The sequence below is a fragment of the Apus apus genome, chromosome 5 (assembly GCF_020740795.1).
Source record: "Apus apus isolate bApuApu2 chromosome 5, bApuApu2.pri.cur, whole genome shotgun sequence".
Taxonomy (NCBI): domain Eukaryota; kingdom Metazoa; phylum Chordata; class Aves; order Apodiformes; family Apodidae; genus Apus; species Apus apus.
Window position 1 is genome coordinate 55,383,844 of NC_067286.1, and position 21,384 is coordinate 55,405,227.

Here is a 21,384-nt window from a genome sequence, read left to right on the forward strand (position 1 = left end):
ACAAGGCAAGTGATTGTGTTTAATGTAACTTAAACTTTCCAGACCCCTTTTTTGCTTGTTTGCTTTGAGTTTCCTCAGGTGTCCAAATGCTCTGGGGCTGGAAGTATCCAGGGTCAACATCCCCATGGAAATAGATGCCCTCAGGGGCAAAACGGGGAGTGAGAAGGTGAATATATGAATGTGTAAGTGCGGAACATAGCATTCCTTGTTCCTCACCCACACCTGGCAGTCATTGCTGGGAAAAAGGCACCCATGACCTCCAGGAATTAGGCAGAAGGGAGGGAAATGCAGCCATTCCCAGCCAGCAGCTCTGGGGCTGCTTCTGAACCCCCCCATCCAGATGTGATGGGGCTCTACCCTGCCAGGGCAGGACCAGGTGCCAAAATCCTTCTTCCCCCGCTGCTCCAGATCAGCTCAGCCCAGTAGCTTACCCTGTTGTCAAGCCTCTGGTCTCAGTGTAAATAATTAACCTTGTTGGCACTTGTTCAGCATTTATCCTCACCCCCTCTCTTTCTTTTAAACGCCCAGTATAATGAAAGTGAAAGAGTGCTGGAGTCTCACCAGGGAAGCAAACAGGCGAAGGTGCTGGAGGTCTCAGGCAGGTGGGGACAGGCCTTTTTGTCCCACTTCCAACCACCCTTTTCCAGAAGGTGAAGGAGAATGTAGAGCGGCGCCACACCTGGAGGGAGCCCCTCAGACAGAGCAGCCATGGGAGTTGGTGCTCCAGCCAGCTGAGGTGGGTGAGCTCACCTGGACCTGCCCTGCAGAGCTGCCCACCCACCACCACATCTCCGCAGGATTTCTGGCAGCACGGCGCTGTGCTCGGTTTCTGAGGATCACACCTGCTTTATCCCAGCTTGCTGCAGAGAGGATCAGTTCTGTCGGTACCAAGGTGTGTATCCCTTCTCTTCCCTTGACCATGAGTTTAGGGTCCTCCTGCCCTGTCTCTCACCCCTTCAGTCGCTCCTGCTACTCCACTCCAGCCACAGACCCCTCCATGCAGGGTTTGAGCTAGGCACCCAGACCCCTTCCTACCTTTCCTTCCCATCTTTCTTCCCTCTGAAATCCCTGGAAAATGGGGTGCCCTCCTCTCCCTCCCACCGTCTGTATGGGCTGTGATGGGGCAAGCTCCTGAGAAAGGCAATGAAGGATTAAATACTCGGATTGAGGAAGGCTGAGATGTATTTCCAGAGTTCCAACATATTTGTTCACTATAACCGTATTTCAACGTCCGGTTACTGTGAGCTGGACAGACCAGAGTCACGCAGTTCCTGGTGACCTCAAGCAAGAGATATTTCTAATGATTTAAACTGATCTCTGAGCTGCCTGGAGCCTGCCCCAGTGAAACGCAGCATTTTCCATTCTCAGGGCTCTGCAGCACACAATATCCCCATGAGCAGGCCCTGTTAACTGGTGACCTGGTGACAGCCTTGTGCAACGGAGGGAAAGGAAGGCAAAACCTCCCCCTCTGCCCCCTTCCCAGCCAGCCAGGCCAGACCTCAGAGTGGGCAGAGGGGAGTCAAACTGTCTGCACCAGGGCAGGAGCTGGGCAAGTGCAGGGGATGTGACTGCAGCCCAGGAGCACTGATGGAAGGTCTTCAGTTGAAATCTGCTATCTCCTGCAGCATCCCCTGAGACAGGGGCTTGCTCAGTGCTCAAGACAGTCATTCTCAGCATGCCAGGCTGCAGTGCTCGAGGCAGGATGAGTGATGAGCAACTTTACCACATTGTACAGCCGGTAACCATGACGATTTGGAGTACTGAGATTGCCGTGGGTTTGATGGCAGGGGCTGAGGCAGAGCTCAGCCACCCACCACTGACCACTCACTCCAGCAGAGGCAGGTCAAGGCTAGAGAAGGGCAGAAGCAGCAGCACGACTCAAAGTTGCTGCATGCACGTCAGAAAGTGGCAACACCTCAGCAAGACCCAGGAAGGGTTGATGTTCCTACCTGGATGGAAATCCATCTAGAAAGACAGAAAGCAAAAATATACCTTGTTACCAACCTAAATGGTACACGTACACAGATTTCAACATCTCTGACCTTTAGGGATCCTTTGGCACTGGAGAAATAGCTGCCACTTGCCTGACTTATGGACTTAGGTTGAGCTTTCCAGAGCTAAATGCTGGCCAGCACCTGGTGCCTGTAAGTAAAGAGCTTGTTTCAGTAACTGCAGGCTAGAACAACTTGCTCTGACCTTGTATCAGGCACAGGAAAGGTATGGGCCAGATTTGCCGTCCAGGACTGACTTCGGAGACACAGTAGTACCCTGTTATGAACCCCTCATCTAATCCTACTGTTTTGTGCGTTTCAGTGATTATCATCAACCTGTTTGGAAAACTCCTTATTGAAGAACAAGATGAATAGAGATACAGAGTTGGATTCAAGGAGCATGACCTCAGAACCAGCCTCTCTGACAAACAGTGCAGAGGAGGAAAAGATAGAGGTTGCTTCTGAACTGAGCAGCCCAACCTTCCATAGCAGTGACAGTGGGTTTTTGGAAAGAGGTATTAAAAAAGTGTTAAGCATCAGGAAATCAACACGAAGTCTGAACAAAGAAAAAGGAACGACAGATACTGGCGCTTGGAAACGAAAACGACTATCGTTGCTATTCCCCAAGAACTATGAGGAGAGCACAGCTGCAATCTGTAATGGCATGGAGGGGATTGGTGAGAAGGTAGAAGCAGAGACTATTCAAGGAAAACCTCTTTCAGGTAAAAAGCAAAACTACCAGTGTAACTTGCTTGGCAGGATATATGTAACCTTCAAGTAATTGACATTTTGCAAGTCTTGGGCCCAACAGAGACGCTAAAGAACCAGGCATCCCATTACCAGGCAGGGACAACTGTCACCCCTTGCACAAACTCATCCATCATATATATCAGTTACCAATCTGCTGAGCACAGTTTGGAAACTGCTGGTCTGACAGTATCTAGAAGTGCAATGTGGGCTGTTGCTATTGCCTGCGTTGCACTTCTGGACAATCTCTGCTCTTCAGCTCTCACTCTGTAGGTTGCTATAAGGCCTTGATGAGGAAAAGAAATTATTTGAATGTGATCTGCTTCAGGACCTTCACCTTGACTCCTAATATTAGAGATGGCCTTGCAAAGGGACCTCCACTGCTGCTTTGCTCTCTTACATACTTTCCATCTATTCTTTTCACAACAGAGGTGCTGCAAGTGTTTGTTCAGTTTGCTTTCTTCAGGCTGGTTAATCTCATGTATTTTGTCAGCATTACATAGATAGGTCTTAGTCAAATTATAATTGCCTTCAGTATAGCTCTCACCTTTCCCCCTGTGTGGGCAGACTTAATGACTTTGATCTTCACTTGAACACCGTTCTCCTGCACCTTCTCAAGGCAGAGGTACTACAATGCATCCACCAGGAGATAGACTGAGGAGAGTCAACATGGCTTGACCTTTCCTCAGCCTAAATTTCTAGAGAGAAATCCTTGGTCTACTGCATAGGATGTCATGGGGATCAGATAGAAGGGCTGAGATAGTCTCACTGCTGTAATGTGTTCTACCATGCCATGAAGTTATTCACTGATTTGCACTGATGTATCGTGAGGTTGATAAACTGGATCTGAGCCCATTTCATAAACTTTGCTAATTTGTTCTCAAAGGGTCATGGATGAGGAGCCACAGAAAATGTTATCATAAGCCCTTTTCATCTCTTGCAATAAACAAGCTGAGGAATTGCATGAATAAGGCCCATCCTGTGCCAAATAACTCGTGATTGGCCCAGACTAGAACAGCTCTGTCAGAAACACAGCCCATCCTGAGATAAATACAGCAAGTGATGGAGACTCCATCATGTGCACCATTAAGCTGCATAATGGTTAATTGCCTTTCAATTGTCTTCCTTCAACTAGCAGCTGGCTGATCTTGTATTGCTAAATTAAAGATCCATTTAGCACCCAATATCACCTCCCTGAATAATTATCCTAGATGGTGATTAAATGGTGTTTTCCCACTTTGCTAAACAGAACAGAATGTATTCCTTTAGTCTCTCACTGCCAGGACTTGTGCAAACACAGGTTTTATATTAATTTATCTAGAAGAGACTAAGTTAATTGGCACACTCCCCTCTGAGTGCAGAAGCCACCGTGGCTCCACATAGGCACTCAAAGATCTGTGCCTCATATGCTGTATCAATAGTTGGGTTATTTTCTATCTTTCTGTCTACATGCACATAGTCCAATGCTGCACAGTGTATTTCGTGCATATGGTATAAAATCTATGTGCAGACAAGCCCAAGGGCACAAATTATGGGCTGTGTACCAGTCCTTCATATCTTCTTTGAGTGCTCTCCAATTTTTCCATGTCATTTTAAACATGTATGTCTCAGAAGCAGTGACCACACATGCCTAAATAATACTCTTTCCCTTCTCCTTTTTTAACATTTGACCTATGCCCAGTGTCCCAGTGGGATCTCCTGTCCAGAGCATCTATTATGATGCTGGAGATGATGAGAGCTTCCCAGGGCCTCACAAAAGCTAACAGTGTTCTTGGATCTCCACAACATGTGGCAAATACCTCTTCTATTGCTGGCAAATAGGCAGTGGTTCTTGCACCATCAAATGCAAAAGCAGTGGGGAAAACCCACATGAGAACTGAGCACCAGGAAAAAACCCACAGGTTTGTATCCTCACCCCACACCAGCCAGAAGCAGCACTGCTCACCATGTGGAAAACAAACATCTCTGGTGAGAGGCAGTACTTGGCATCTGACTGCAGGTTTATAGTCAGGTCATCCCACCATGAACCACCCCAGGTGAGTGGACTTCACATACCTGGCATACTTGGGTGTGTCTCCATTTCCTCCTGCTGGTACCCCAGGACCACCATCCCAGAGACACTCCTCACTCCCCAGCCAAAGGATTATTGCAGATTGCAATAACCACAGTGCTGAGAAACTGTGGTTTCTGGTCCTCCAGAACTCCCCAAAACCTTTTAGTTGAGAGGAGGCTGGGGACCACAGGCATTCACAAAAAATCTAAATGTCTGGAACAGATAAGATGTGTCTTTCAGAGGCCATTTGTTGTGGTAGGCACAGGCTGGAAAGGGTGGCAAGTTACAAATGGGCCAGTTCCTGGCTTGCTACCTTTGTCCCTACATCTCAAGTAGTCCTCATAGTGCAAATCACCAGTGACAACCTCTGCAGCTTGCATTACCGTTTTGCTCAGTTCTCCCTTATGCAAGAGCCAGTTTATCTAAAACATTAGTTGGGGATGTATCTCAGGAAAACTTGATAATACACAAAACCAAGACAGGAGGGAAATGCAGGTTTTGCGCAGGGTTACATCTGAACAGAGAATTTTCCCAGAAATTTATCAGGAGCATCCCCAGTACAGTATCCCGTTCCCCCAGGGCTTTGGTATCTGTGGAGGACATGCTGGTGGGTAGGCTGGGAGCAGACATGACCATCTAGTGTGATGTCTGACCCAGAAGCTCAAAAGACATGAAGTGGTCTGTCCTGCTGTGACCCCTTCCACTCCTCCAGCTGGACTCCTGGGCATTCTCCATCCATTCTCAGGCAACATGTTGACACATCCTTTCAGCCAGAGATGTTGTGGCCAATTCAGCAGCAGAGCTGTGCTGAGTATGCTGCCATGTTGGGAAGCAAGGACATCCCTGCTTAAGGAAATCCTTCTGGGAGAGTATATCCCAAACTGTCCCTGCTGCCAGTCCCACTTCAGCTCCACACTGACAAAGGGCAGAGCCAGGGGTGGTTTTGTGCAGCCTGAGACCCCAGTGTCCCTCTGTACAGCCTCATTAGCCAGTGCTTGAGGTTTTCCTGCAGGGCTATAATCAGGGGTTTTTTTAGATATTTCTGAGCTCTGAAACCCACAGTTTAGAGATGTGGCTCAATTTCCACTGCTTTCCTCTTCGGTGTCAAACAGGAGTGGAGAGATTGAGGAGGTTAATCTCCAGGGTACTGATGGGACCTGGCTACTCAGAGCAGCCCTGCAAGCCTCCCTGTGGGGAACCTTGTCCTGTTACCAACCTGTCAGTCACCTAACTCCTGCTTTGTCCCAATCCTTTCCCCTCTTCTTTTGGCAGTAATGGAAATCAATGAACTTATTCAGAAAAGGCAACTTTTGGAAGCATTTGCAAGCATCAAGTACTTGGAAGATGAGACTATCACTGAACGGGATGCTGAGAGATACAAAGATAACCCCCAGGAATTTGTACGGAAATCCAAGGATGTGGATTTGCTTTATAACTCTATCATGAACACAATCCAGTCCATTGTGGTGGGAACACTGGAGCATCCCACTGTAGAGGACACCATGCTGACCTGCCTGGTGACTTTAATTGCCCGTGAAGAAGCAGCTCATCCTAATACAGGCCACACTGCTGGTCCTGGATCGGACTTGCTCGGCACACCCAGAAAGTGGAGGGAGGAGTGGAGGGAAGCTGTCAAGGAAAGTGCTAGAAAAAGAGTCCTGGGGGTACCCCTGGCATCTAAGGAAGAAGAAAGTTCTTGGCTTGATCACCACTTAAGTTTCCTCCAGAAACGTCTGAGTGAAGACTTACTGAAAATCAAGATATCAGTAAAAAAGTGCTATCCAGAGGAGTACCAGGTGTGTGACATGTATGTGGAGGCTTTTCACGAGGCCATTGCCTCACACTTGCAACATCTCTCCCGGAGACCACTGGAATTCAATGAGCTCTACACCTTGCTCAACTGGGTGGCCAACACCTACCACGGGTAAGCTGCTGTGCTGGCCACGCGGCCTCAGCCTCCTCCAGAGAGCAGCAGGGCTGTGGGGAGCTGCGAAAGCACCTGGCTGTGGTCAGCTTTCTCAGCAAGAAAGAGAGACACAGTCACTTCTGTGCAGTAGAGCAGAGAGCTAATCTATTAATAGGTGGGGACAAAGGTTTCTGAATGAAGCAGCACTTGCTGCTTTTCACAGATCTAAATTACCCCATTTCCCCCTCCCTCTCCCACTTGATGTTCTCACGTGCCAGGAAGCTCCTCCTTGCAGCTCTGATAAACCTGCTCCCTCTCTGCAAATATTTTGCATGGTCCAGCAGCTTCTTGGTGACTTTTCCAGGCACAGGGAGGGATCTGTGGAGGAGCCCTGCCTTTTTCCTGTTTAATTAAAACTGCAATGCATTTGGAAACAGGCTGTGTTACCCTCCGTGCTCAGAGGTCAAAGTTGTCTTGAGGATACACCAAGACATCACCTACTGGAATTAGCCACATTAAATCCAAAACTCTGGCTTAGATGTGTCCACTGGGAGATCCATGGTTTTCAGGACCTCTTAAAGCTCCTGGCAATTCAGGCATGACTAAAATGTTCTAAGAGCTGCATAGACACATCAGACATCAACTTCAGGGCATGTGGGAGTGAAGACAGGAATTCTTTGCAACAGGAGTGAAATCGGTACTGCTGGACATTGCCTTCTTTTACACCAAAAGGAGACATCTAAGATAGGCACCTCTAGAAGGTGCCAGCATTGAGTGTCAGTGTCCTCAGGTGTTCACTGGCCTAGACCACAGCCCATCATGCCAGCCCCAAAGAGGTCCCATACTAAAATCCAACACAAATACACAGTGGGGTGGGAAGGAGGAGAGAGGCAGCATCCACAGAAGATGGTCTGCTAATGAGCATGTAAAACAACCATGTCAAAGCAAAATCATGTCTGTCCCAGTAGTTAGTCTCCAGGAATGGTTTGAACCAGATGCCCAGGGATGGGACAAGTGCAAACCAGTTGGTACCCCTCAAACAAGCAAAAGCATGAGATGAAGGCAGTATGAACACCAAATCAAACAGTGGTGGAGCAGGGCAGGGATGGAGGAGGGCAGGCAGCAGTGACACTTACTCAGAGCGCTGTTACCATGGTGTAGCTTTTGATTCAGAGACATTGGCACTGTAGATGGGCTTTGTTTTGGGGGCTATAGCCCTCAACAGATTAATTTTGTGAACTTGCCCAGTTGCTCCTAAAACCCCACTTAGGGTTTGGTGGCTGTGATTACATGGTTGTAACCCCCTCACCACCACAGCATAGGCCGACTAGCATTAGGGCAGGACTACTATGGGAATGACACTCCCACCCATTGCTCCTCTTCCTCACGAGTCCTTGCCAGTCTCATCTGGATGGAAATTTGTGCATGTCCCCAGCCCCTGGGAACTGCACTGCACTTCATCTTGCAGGAAAGGGAGGAATAATTGAGTTTCAGCAGCCAGGTTCTGCACCAAGCAAAGTGCCCCCATCGTATTTCTCTAACATGCCATGAAAGAGCTTATTGAGAACTTGCAGCTGCTGTGGCCACTGCTTGCAATCACCTTGCTGGGCTGGGCTGTTTCCATTTGATATTCCCATTCTAAAAGAATTTCATGCCCTCTTGGGACGCATCCCCGAAAAAAAGAATGTTACAATTTAAAAAAATAGGGGAAAAAAAAAAGAAAAGGAAAAAAAGGCAGGGGAATAAGCTCTTAGAGTATATACATTTGAGCCAATCTTTCAAGTCATGGTGGAGAGTTTGTATTTAAATCTGTGATGTCCTTTTAAATGAGCAGCAGACTGGGCCATGTAATACTCCACATGTGCAGATGTACCCCACTGAGGAATCTGAACCATCACTGCAGGAATACTGACTCCAGGACATTATCAGCAAGCTAAGCTTTTTTTTTTTTCTGCTGAGCAGTCACTCTGCACCAGCCTCACCTTTTCCAGTACAATCCTCATTTGAATTCAAACCCAGCCGTGGTCACAGCACTGGTTTGGTGATGGGATCCCTTTTCAGTGGTTGAGCAGGCTGTGTGTAGGACATTGCAGCTGCTTTCCTTGCTAACCAGGTGACTGCTTGGAGCTTATTCAAGTGCATAAATATTTTTTCTTCTTTCTCCTCTCCACCTTCAACACCCTGAACGGTGCAATGCCTCCACAGTCCATGGCAGATTGCAGGGGTCATGCATTCAATTGTACAGGCTGATAATGGGTTTTTTCACTCCAGAGGGAGAAACACAAGAGCTCCCTCCCTTTCCCTGCCTCTCCACTAATCAGCTGGCCTGATTACATGGCAATCCAGAGGAAAGTGAGTGGTAAAGTCACGTGTCAGCTGAGCACACTTTGGAGCCAGGCTCTGAAGCTGCACGTCCACCCACCGCCTCCACCTGCGGAGGAAAGGCTGTGCGGCCATGGCCTGTGTCCCAGGCAGGGGAGTGCTTTCCAGAGGCTGCCTTGCTCAGAGCAGGACCTGCTCTGCCACCTCCCCTTGCTAGGGATAAAGCACAGAGAAAAATAACAGGCTGACATAAGCTGTGATGTGACACCAGCAAGGAGCCAGGGAGGTCAGCTCCCTCCAAAGCAGCACGCTGCTACAGGAATGACTCTGAAAGGCATTTCACAGGCTTGTAGTCAGATGAATCAGCCTCAGGTTGTTTATTTTAAAAAGTAAATTCTCATAGCACTTTTCATGTCCAAACAACTCTGAAGTCTCATGATTTCTAAGGTGGGCTGGAACCTTAGATCATTTTGATTTTGAATAATTAGGATTTTGAATAGTAAGGAAAGATTTTCTTGTTAAAGCTTGAAAACAAGCATCGCAATTTGAGCTTTAAGTATATTTCTCACGGCTTAATAATTATGTAGCTTATGCCACATGAATATTCCATCAGTTTACTCATGCTCTGAGGCAACGTAATTTGTTCCTTTGAATCTTTCCAGTGAACTCCTTCTGGGCCACCCTGATCTCAAACCAGAAGTTAAGACAGAAAACCTGTCCCTGCTGTTAACACCAGGTGATTGGGATAAACTGAAGAATGACTACATCACTACTGCAAAGGTGAGAGCTTTAACCTTGCCTCCATATAGCCCCCAGGGAGCCCTAGCCTACCAGCACAATTTCTTGGATGGCTGCACCATAGTTCCTAGCCCCCCCAGGTGCTAAGTCCTGCCAGCACCATGCAGAATGGCTTTTAATCAAAAGCAAAAAATCCTGAACATCAATTCTGAGACCGAAGCAGGCCATGAGCTTGAGCCTGGATGATCACAGAGCCAAAGGGACTGTACCAGGCCCATACAGTATGGCAGAGGCATACTGAAAGATCATAGCTGGGCTTCATCAGATAGAATGGACTGCAAAGCTAGATGTGAAGGCTTTTAAACTGCTACTTTCATGATGTACTTTCACATTAGAGTTTTGATATAGTCAAACAACTCGGGGCTTGTCCCCAACAGAGGACCACTCCATGGTTCAGCTGCTCCTAGGAAGCCCCTTCTGCAGTTGTCTATCTTCTGTCCCTGGCTGGGAATCTGTATAAGACTACATGCTTTCCTGGCTCTTTCCTGGGCTCATTTTCTCACAAACCATTTCTGAAATGGAGCATTGCTGAAGGTGAGCTCAAGGGACCCAGCTGAATAAAATCTGTATTGCTCCATAGTGCTGGCAGAGACTCATTTTGTTTCACCTGCAACAAGACTGATTTATCAGCCAGGACTGAAGATTGCTGTCACTAACTTGAGTTTCTGTACCACCAAAAAGGACCAGTTTGATCTTTAAACCTGTCCTTGTGCATTACACATCCTGGAAGACTTTGCAATCATGCAGTCAAACAGCTGACACAATATTTCCCTGCCAGGAGAATGATTTTCCCTCGATTTGGGAGTACCTTGCCCCCACTCAGCACAGCTCCTGGTTTTTCCTGCGATCCCATGTAGACTGACAGGCTCTGGAGCAAGAGCTCTGACTCTGCTTTACCTTTTTGTGCCACTCATGTGCCAATGGAGCTAAATGCTGCAAGCCATTTTCCTCGTGCTTTCTTTGTTATCCTGAGCTGCATCTTTCCTTCCTACATTTAACATTTAGGAGAAAATCAAAAGCTATTTTGGAAACATCCTGAGACTGGAGGTCACGGAGAAGTGGGAGAAGGAAGTTCATCCAGAAGTGAAGGAAAACCTCTACCATTCCTCACTCTCCTTTGATATTCAAACGGTATTTAATTAGCTGGGGCAAAATGTGGGGGGTTCTGTGGCTCCAGGGAAACTAGATTGTTACCTTCTGGGGTGAGGTACCACCTCCTGTGATAATGTGTTAGTCACGCACTGGCAGAATACATTAGAGCAGAAAATGCCGTTTATTACAACTTTTGCTCTCCCGCTTGCCTTCTAGCTGCAAATTAAACCTGCTGTCAATTGTGTCAGCAACATAATAAGCAACTGATTTTAAAGTCCTTAAATCTCTTTGATTAGAAAATAGAAAGAGAAAGGAAAATACAGCGAAAAGGTTTGTTAGAAAAACCCCTTGGCTGAGAGAGTGACTTTGTCCTGGGGCTGTGGCAGATATGGAAAGGCCAAAGGCAGTGACAGCCACTCCAATCTAAACTGAACAAAAAAACCCAAAAGCTCCTACTAGCTTTAGGGACTACAGGGTAATAAATCCAGGAGGGGTTTGGATTCATTCTCCTTACTCAAAGGGTTGAGTCATTTCAATTAAATAAGAATTAAAAAAAAAAGAGAGAGAGAGAGAAAGAAATAAAATCAAAGAGTTTTGCCTGCTGCCGTGACTAATTTTCCACAGAGGAATATTACATGTTGTGTGGTCACTGGGAAAGCAGGTGTGAATTGGATTTGCAAATGGGTAGGATGCCTCGGGAAGCGCTGGAGTGGGACTGCAGGCTGCCTCTTCTGGAGAGACAGTCCCCAGCAATGGTGCTTATAGCCACCCTCAGCATGGGGACCCGGGGACTGGGTTAGGAATTGATCCACCCCGCAAATTCCCGCAAAAGAGGAGGACAGCACCAGGGCAGCTCAGGGCTCTAGTCACCACTATGACTATCTGACACAGGAGAAGGACATGGGGCCATTATGGATGAATGATTGTGCCACAGATAATTCTGTGCTTCTTGGACCGTTCTGGATTATTATTTTTAAAACTCCCAGAGAATAATGAGAACCACCTGGCAACAACTTGCTTCCCCCTTTGTTAAGTGAACAATTTTTATTAACCACAGCTGCATGAGATCTTTGTGAAGGATATTTCCCCCATGCTTGTCCCATTCATTGGAGATTTTTCATGCCCTTTTCTAGATCATTGGGGAGCACATGAAGATTTCTGGAGTGATCAGCAGAAGCCTGGAAATGAAAATGCTTGAGCTGTGTCTAGCAGAGCTGCATGAATTCATACCAAGGTCATCACCACTCCGGGCAGCACATTCCTTCCAAATGAGTCCCAGATTGGTAAAAAAGCAGGGAAAAGGTCCATGCACTGGGCCAGACACTGGCACCAAGCAGGCACGGGCCTGCTCCTGGGAGAATTGGAGATCACAATAAGCCCAGTAATGAGAAAGCTGCAAAACAACTTGGAGGGAGTCATAGACAGACCCAGCTGGAACTCTTGTGAGTCCCAGACTCTGAAGTCAGAGCTCCAGGAAGGAGCTGCTGGCTGACGAGGGATGGGACTACTGTGGTCCCATCCATCCAAGACCTTTGTGGCATTGGATGCTGGTCTCTTTCAGCTGCAGCCACAAGGAAGCAGGATTTATAGAGCCCTAGCCCCCAAGCATGCTTTCCCAAAGCATCATCTGGGTGATTCAGACCTGCCAAGAGGGTTTTCTCCTGCATCCTGTGGCTATGGGCATAGAAATGGCTGATAGGACCCTCTCTATTACACCCAGGCAAAACATATAGGGGGGCTGCCTTCAGAATCTTTTTAAAATTTACCCAGTGTCCAAGGGACACACCATCCTGCACTTTGGCTGAAATGTGTTTGTCCTTGGCAGTCCCTGAGTTATGGCCTCAGACCTTCTCCCTTGCATTGTGCTTTGGGGATGCTGCAGGGAAGGTTTTTTGGCTCTCAGAGGGCCCCAGCACAGCAACACACTGTCCCACCCTTCTGGGGGGCTGTCTTTCCAGAGGTTTGCAGCCACTTGCTGGAGCAGTGATCTGCAGAGGAAGGAAGGCTGTTCAGCATGAATCAACTCTGAGCAAGACTAAAAATAGTTTTTCATTAACCTTTGAAGTTTCCTACCTCCAGCAGGCGCTGAGTGGCGTTTGCTAAGAGGCGTTTTGCAGGAGTGAGGGTGGGGAGCCCAGGTGCAGCTTTCTCAGATGGTGAACCCAGGGCATGGCAGGGGTCCAAAGTGTACTAAAGGCAACACTTTCCCTTCTAAACCTTCTTCTCTAGTAGCCCAGCAATCTACACTTGTCTCCCATACTCTGAGCAAGCAGGGTAGTTCAAACCAGCTATTTGGCTTTGAAACCTGCCTGGGCTTTTCAAGAGAAACACAGTGCTGATGTTTCATTCTTTTTTTTTTTTTACCCCCTATTTTCCCCATTTTTCTTATTTTTTCCTTCTGTTCTTTCTAAAATTACTTATAATTCCCCCCCTTCCCCGCCCTTGTTTTCTTTTTTTTTAAACAAAATTGATGTAAAACGCAAGCCTGGCCAGCAAGGGCTCCCAGATCAAAGGGTCACTGAAACTTAGGTTTTTTCTTAAACAAACCTGAGATGCAAGTGGCTGAGGCCAGCCCAAGCAGGTTCCTTTACCCTGACAAGGAACGGGACCACCAGGCAAAGCCTTCTTGAGCACACAGCCTCCTGCCTGCAGTGCAGACCTGGCTGTAAAACAGCTGCCCAAACCTGACATAAAAGCTGTGCTCCTCAGAAAACAGCTACTGAACACACCACGCTGAGGTTATGGGGGGGAAATGTAGGTGTGCTGACCTATTCTGTTCACTTTCTGTTGTCAAATCAGCCTTGAGGTAAATCAAGCCTTGTGTGCTTAAGAGGGCACATATACGTATTTCCCCAAAAGTCAGAGAAATTAAGGTCTAGAGTTACGAGCCTGAGTACCAGTGCCACAATTAATACATCAGTGTGAGGAAAAGTCAGAGATTTGGCATGCTGAGATCCCTGGCATCTCTCCAAAAGTGCTGCTTACCCATTCAGGCGAGAGCACCCTAACCAATAATTATCTGCCATCTATTCCCCTCCAGTGCACACACATGTTACAACAGCTGGAAAAAGTGTCTGCATACAGAGGGGACATGTTTGGCCAGCCACCGTGTCTCCTGACTTTGCTGTGTACACAGAAATGAGCTGTTCTCAGTCCCTTCACCATTAGCATTACCTGTGTGTCTTCTCCTGCAGGTTTGGGGAGGAGTTCATAGCGTGGAGCACTGCCCAGGACAGCCCCATCTTTGTGCCCTATTTCGTTGCCTACATCAACAGCTTCTGTGACCTGACGTAAGTCTGCTCCCCCTGAGCCAAGCTGCTGCATTGCTGGGGGCTGGGAGGGTGGCAGTGTCCCAAAAAGGAAGACCAAGATCTCCTTGGGGTACCCCTTGGGCTGCTCAGCCTCCAGCACTTTCCCACCTCACAGGGCGATGATCCCCAAGAGGTGCAGGTAAAAGTCACAGGGTGAAGAGACAGAAGCAGGGATGGATTCGGTGTTCGTGTGAAGGCCTTAAACTCATTTTCAGCCCATCTTTTTCCGCCTCGGAGGAGGGTTTTTCTCACTTTTTATTCTGGAGGTTAGCAGTATAAACCCGACAACACAGGCTGATGGCTGCTTTTGGCACGGGGCTGGAGGAAACTGAAATAACCTGAAAATAAACCCCTGCTGCCAAGAGGAACTTCTAGGACTTTGCACGAGTTAAGGATTAGTTATTTAAAGCCATGCATTGAAAAGACCTCTGATGAACAGGTTGCTCACCAGCTCTGGCTATCAAAGAGTGCTTCCAGGAGAGGAAGTAGGGCAGTGCCAGTCAGTGTGTGTCCCAGGGTCTGGTCAGTCAGCCCAGTGATGTGGCACATGGTGTCCCTTCTCTTCCCGCCCCACAGCTGCCCACAGAGCTGCTGCAGCCCTCTGGTGCTGGTTCCCGGGGGAACCAGGGCTGCTCAAGCAGCACCTGCCCCCGGGGGACGTTCTGCAGCCAGGCGGGGACACGGCCCACCCAGGCCCGGGTACTCTTCATCATCTGGGGCCATCCCCGCCGTGCACTGACACAGGGCTAATGCCTGGGGTCTGGGCAGCAGGGAGCTTGGGCCGGTACCCCCAGCCCGCGCTGCTGCAGCGCTGCACGGCTCCGGCAGGGATCCCGTCTGCCAAGTATTCTTCACTGTCTGTCAAACATTGCTCGGGGGATGCAGAGGATTTGTCGTGGCGCTATTTCCCAGGAGCCGGCGGCTCCTCCGCGGTGAGCACTACCCTCGGGAAGTCTGTAGATGGCACGGTCTCCCCAGCAATGCTAACCTCGCCGAGGAGCCGGCTTCCTCCGCTCTCCTCCCGTCCCTGGGGAGGATTGTGCTCCCCTTTCCTGCTGGGAACTGGAGCGGTGGTGAAGGGAGAAGCCAGCCCCGGGCAGGGAGCTGGCAGGTGTTTGGGTGGTGGACTGGCTCCAGTGGGGTTATTTCTGAGTCGAGTTAAATATGACGTTGGGAAGCAAATCTTCACGGAAAGGGTGGTGAGACACTGGAACAGGTTGCTCAAAGAAATTGTGGGTCCTATGTAAGGCTGGGTTGGATGGGGCTTTGAGCAACCTGGTCTAGTGGAAGGTGTCCCTGCCCATGCTGGGGGGTTGAAACTAGATGATGTTTCAGGGTCCCTCCAAACCAAACCAATCCATAATTCATCAGCCTGGGGTGATGACTTGCTGGGCAGAGGTAGGTGACCTAACAGCAAGATTTTACAGATGTTGGACCCAGACTTCAAGTGTTCATCAGGAGTTATGGACCTGAGCCCCCAGCCTGGGACAAGAGGGTTGCTATTAGGTGTTTTGTAGTCCAGTCTGGGCAGCCTCAGACATATAAATTAACTACTGGGAGTGGCAGGAACCCGCCTTGCTCTGTGGTCACAGCAGTGGACATGCCACATCCAGGGAAGCTTGGGGACCACTGGCATTTTGATGGTGCTGCCTTAGTTCCCCTGGGGTGTGTTACAGCAGGGCAGGGATGGGAAGTGAGAAGCAGGCCAGGAGCTTGCAATGTCCCCAGAGCCCACCTGGAGAGCTGGGAATTTCATTAACCTCTTGGAAGTTGTGTTTTCTTCCTCGTTAGTGTGACACCTTGCAGAAGTACTCACTGTCCCTGGGAAGTTCCACAGGTTTCCACTGTCCTGGCCCCTGCTGATAGATGCTGGGTGGAGTGAGTCAGCTGGCTCTGGGGGATGCAGGGTCAGCAGCTTTCCCATCTCTGGCTGTATGATTTACTTCTCTTTTATCCCGTAAGTCCATCGATGCTCTCTCAGGTACCTGGAGATCATTTAGCAGAAGTGTTGCTCAAGTGAAAAAGTAACCAGCCTACGCAACTGCTCTGCATGGTTGAACTGTCCCACCTGATGAGGAAATAGGTGGTTTTTTAAGCACAGTTACTCAGTTGTGATTAATTTTCAGTGTATAGGCTTGTGCAAAAGAATCATTACTTTGACCCATTAAGTGTTTCCAAGAGGAAGTACTAGATACAAAAATTTATTTAAAAACCATACCCAAGATGGCAATCTGGATAAAATGCTTAGGGCAGTGTAATAGTTTACATTTAAACATTAACCCGTGAGTCATGTCTCTCTCTCTCTCTAGGTCAGGGTTGGAAACAGTGTTTAAAGTCAACACTGAGGAACTGCAGAAGATTCTGGCAGCTCTGACAAGGAACTTCACGAATATTTATTTAAATAAATTAAGAACAAAAACACAGGTAAGAGGATTATTTGCCACATTATTTCCTTAATATAAGGGCTATATGCAGGACCACTGCAGCAGCTGAGGGCCATTGCCCTTCCCTGGTCTCACCAACAGATCTCATTTTCCAGTCCATAATGTTATCGTCCCTCCAGAATGCATCATGTCTAACATTCATAGGAATCCTCCTTAATCCAAAGTGACACATCCTGGGAGCTTTTCACTACGAGCAATGGGACATTTGTCAAGCCATTTACTTTAGTACAACAGCAACCAAAACAAAAGGGTGTATAGTGGCTTCTAGCATCTCAGGCAAAACAGTGGAGGAAAACCTTGCCTGTAGTGAAGCACTGGGAAAGCCAACTGGACACTCCCAATGAGACATTTTTTTCTTGTGTCAAAACATTTTGATTTTTAAGGACTTCAATTTATTCTTACTTGATCTGCCATCGCAGCCTGTTATCAACCTCTTCAGACAGCACAGAATTCATTCTGATAGAAGTGGCTTTTCCAGACAGTTTCCATGGTGAAGAAAGAATGATTCTTTCAGTGTGAGGATGCTAAAGCTCTGATATCAGCTGATAAAGCTCCAATATCAGCCTAACTTGTGTTGAGACACTTAAAAGCATTTTGAAGTTTGTGGTCCCCAGGTGCTATAGATGGGACTTTCTGCTCTCAGCCAGCTTGAGGTTCACTAACCCTAGCTGGTCTAACATGTGAGATTGGAGAAAACAAGCTTTTGGTCACACTCCTTTTCACTCATCCTAATTCACTTTCTAAATCACCAGGCATAATTTTCAGAAACCAAGATGGTCACACAACTGCTCCAGTTCCAAGCCTGACTGGAACTGGAGGGGACTTTCCAGTAACTGCAGAGCTTGTCACAGAGCCTAAGGGGCAGGCAAAGAGGGAGTCAAGCCAAGGCATTGAGCAAGAGAGTTGAAATGCTGTGAGAACTCAGAGTGACTGAGGCAAGGCATTTCTAAACAGCCTTCCAGCTGGCTGGGAGCACAGCAGGAGGGCAGGAGTGGGGGAAATAGCTGGGAAGGACATTGCCAGGAGTCCAAAGACAGAGATCCTTAGTGTGGAGAAAAGTACAAAGGGGATGTGCCAGAGAAGGGATATTTTGAATTTGGCCCTTAAAGGAGTATTTTCCAGGTGCCACCAGAAGCCTTTAGAATATATTGCCAGGCCAAGGAAACAGCCCACTGGAGACACATAGTCAGAGCACCTTGCACCAAAGGCAGATTGGAAATGGTGCCATCGCTCCCATGTCATCACCGACCATGAGGCATCAAATTGGGGATGCTCCCAGATGCTATTCTCCTCACACTGCATCAGAGCAATAAGCAGAAGGAAAATCCCAGTGACGCTTTGTGCAGGCACAGGTCTGCAGGCAGTACAGACAGGCCCCTGCAAGTGCTGTAAGCAAGACAAGTGTCACTTTCTTGTGGAGGAGGCTGGAGGGGTGATGGATTACCAGGCTGATTTCCAGCAGATTCACTACCAAGTGATGTGTCATGTCCCTAGCTGGTACAAACCCATGTAATGCTGGTGTACTTGGTTATACACCACAGTCTGTTCTAACCATGCTTGAGTTTCCTCTGATTAACATTCACTCCTCATTCTTCATCCATACAGTAGGGATACAAACATATTTATCTATGGAAATAGCTGTTCAATTAAAAGGCACAAAGCAAGAAAATGAGGTGTCCCAAATAAGTCTTTAATGCTAAAACATCTGCTAGGGGAGTGATGCTTCTCCTGTCTGCATTGGGGTGCCTACCCAGAAAAGGGAGACATGAGTCTGAATTCCACAGGTGGAGAGAGAAACCCAGCCTGCTCTGTGCTCCTGGTGCCTAACTCCTGGTGTGCCTCCACACAGTGGGTGCAACATCAGTGCTCTGTGCTTTTTGGTTTGAGATCCCTGAGTAGGCATCCAGCTGGGTGCCTTCAACTAGCACATCAGCTTATCTGAACACCACTGGTGCCATCAGTATATTGGTCTTTTTTTTCAGCCACTCTTTAAGAAAATCCTGACCAAGGACTGGATTTTTGAGACGGAAAGGCCGGACTCACTGGCGTCAGCAGTCTCACAGTTCTCTGAGCACCTGCAGCACATGAGGGACCCCATGGGGCAGGTAACCAGATGGTCCCATGCCTGGGTGTAGTGATGCTGGGGGGTTGTCACAGTCATTTTGCAGGGTGTGGTCTGACCTGCAGACTCCTCTCCAGCAGTGGGTGCTGTTCATAGCCATAGGGGCTGCTCATGGGGGAAGTTCAGCTATTAACTGTACTTCTACATAAGAATAAGCAGTATCTCTCCTTTCTGTAGTTTGAATACAAGAACTGATTTCTTAAAGGGGAACAAAAAGCTTTGGTGAACATCATAATTCCATTAGTTGCTGGCCTATACTCTCCTTTCACATCCATTGCAGTAGTAAAATACATTGGTAGGTGACAACAGCTCTATATTTAAAATCTGCAGCCAGCATCAAAACCTACTTTTGAAACAATCCTAAATCACCCTCCTTTGCTTTTGAGGAATCTAAACTACTAACACAAAATAATGAGCTATTTCAGGGTGAGGAGTATTTCCATGGGATTCCCTTGGGCACTGCGATCACTCTGAGCTGCCAGCTCCTTCAGTAGGGCTGGCCTGGGCAGCATGTGCTGCCCTTGGGAATCATCTGCTCTACACCCTCAGCTACTGCTAAAGACATGAGGGCTTCCCCTGCCTTCTCTCACTGCCGTGGCCTTGCATGGTAACCACAGAAAACCCAGGAGATTTGTGCTTTTTTTTAACCAGGAGCTTCTACGTGATGTTCATAAGTATGTGGTGAGGGAATACATCACACAGGTCATCAGACCCAGACGGAAATTGAACAGGGAGACACGGGAACAAGTGAGTGAAAAGATGAAGCAGGAAGCCAAAATCCTTAATAACAGGCTCATTGATCAGGTATGTGCATTCCCTCCTGCCATCCCCTGGCTGCCCCATTCCTGGAGTTGCAATGTCCCTGCTTGGCTTTCCAGGGATGGAGGAGGCAGGCCCTTGAGGAGGGCGAGCCGCAAGAAATCTGAAAGTGCTTAAAAGAGAGCTTAAAAGGGAGGTGATTCCTCTGGTTCATTGTGTGGACTTCCATCCTGTCGGCTACTGGTGCAGCAGTGGCTCGTGCCTGCTCACCTGATGCTCCCATTGCAGCACCTGGTGCTCTAACAGAGTCCCAGGGCATGGGCACTTCATGTAGGGTGGTTCATGTGCTGTAGGATCACACTCATCCTGTGGCAACTTCTTTCTGTTCCTGTTGCCTCGGGCGACAGGATGCACCTTGCCTCTGAAGCATGTGTGCCCTGGGAGCAGCTCATGGAGATGAGTCTGCCAAGAAGGTCCATCCAGGCTCACACTGCAAGCAGGAGGATGATAGGGAGTAAATTGTGGCTATTTGCATGTTTTGTGACTAGACAACATCAGTCTGGGATTTTCAAGGAAGCTGAAGTTGAATTAATTGGTTTTCACAGAAGATTGTTGTCTGGGGCATTAAATCCCACAGAGGCAGATCACTCTCAGAGATGAGGCTCTCAAAACTATTAGGAGGTGAAGTCCCTGGCACCTGCTGCCATGCTGGGCCATGACCACAGCACCCTGCTCAAGGTCTGGCTCACCATGGAGCACCAGGGAGTGCAGTCAAGCCCCAGTAGAGCTCCTGGGGGTGCTTTGCCTTTGCCCTCAGTACTGTGTCAGCCAGCACCCTGTTACCCCCCAGCAGCACCCTGCCCACCCAGAGCAGCCCGTGAACCTTGCACCAATAAAAGCAACCCATGGCTGTGCCCTGCAGTGCAGGGGAAAGGGCATTTTGCAGGTTATGTGCTTCCCCCTGATGTCCCCATGTGTCTCCTCATTTGCAGGGCTCTGACTCCTACTGGCTCCTTCCTGCCATACAGCACATTACCAGTATCATTGGGGAGACAAAAAAAGACAAGATCAAGGACTATGTCACAGACCTGTGCCAGGATTATCCAGATATCAGGTACATTAAATGGCAGATACCAGATCTGCTGCCCTCCATCCCAACCAGCACAAGCTCGCCCTGTGCCTTGGCCAGGCTCTTCTCTGCTGGTAGCCACACGTTAGATAGAGTTCCAGGTGCCAGCAACAAGGGGAATCTAACTTTATTTTTCTTTCTTTATGGTTGTATCCTTTCTCTTCTTGCCCCTGTCTGCTAGATCTTATAATGCACACAAGCGACTTCAAAAATTTTTCATTATAGGACAGGACAGGCTGGGATGGGATAGGACAGAACAGAACAGAACATAATAGAATAGAATAGAATAGAATAGAATAGAATAGAATAGAATAGAATAGAATAGAATAGAATAGAATAGAATAATTTCCATTGGAATAGGCCTACAATGATGATCTAGTTCAATGGCCTGACCACTTCAGGGCTAACCAAAAGTCCAAGTATGTTATTAAAGGCATTGTCCAAATGCCTCTTAAGCACTGACAGACTTGGGGTACTATTCACCTCTCCAGGAAGCCTGCTTCAGTGTTTGTCCACCCTCTCAATACAGAAATGCTTCCTCATGTCAATTCTAAAGCTCCCTTGATATAGCTTTATTCCATTCCTGTGTCCTATCACTGGGTACCATTTTACTGCTCCAAACAAACCTTGTTTCACTGTAAAGCTCCAGGTTGTTTTCCAGGGCACCAACAGCTTGTCAACTTGCAAGGTCCAGTTTTGGAGCAAATAGT

General features: G+C 48.0%; 1 protein-coding gene across 1 annotated transcript in view; it reads left to right on the forward strand.

The window, feature by feature from the left end:
• Window positions 1-576: 576 nt before the first annotated feature.
• Window positions 577-21,384, forward strand: part of EXOC3L4 (exocyst complex component 3 like 4) — a 29,435-nt gene continuing 8,627 nt past the window's right edge. The window contains exons 1-11 of the mRNA XM_051622212.1: window positions 577-892; window positions 2,314-2,713; window positions 6,064-6,715; window positions 9,682-9,799; window positions 10,823-10,948; window positions 12,043-12,143; window positions 14,104-14,199; window positions 16,530-16,644; window positions 18,647-18,769; window positions 19,438-19,590; window positions 20,538-20,659. Of these exons, the coding sequence (XP_051478172.1) occupies window positions 2,359-2,713; window positions 6,064-6,715; window positions 9,682-9,799; window positions 10,823-10,948; window positions 12,043-12,143; window positions 14,104-14,199; window positions 16,530-16,644; window positions 18,647-18,769; window positions 19,438-19,590; window positions 20,538-20,659 (1,961 nt within the window). The 5' untranslated portion in view covers window positions 577-892; window positions 2,314-2,358. The remainder of the gene's footprint in view (window positions 893-2,313; window positions 2,714-6,063; window positions 6,716-9,681; window positions 9,800-10,822; window positions 10,949-12,042; window positions 12,144-14,103; window positions 14,200-16,529; window positions 16,645-18,646; window positions 18,770-19,437; window positions 19,591-20,537; window positions 20,660-21,384) is intronic.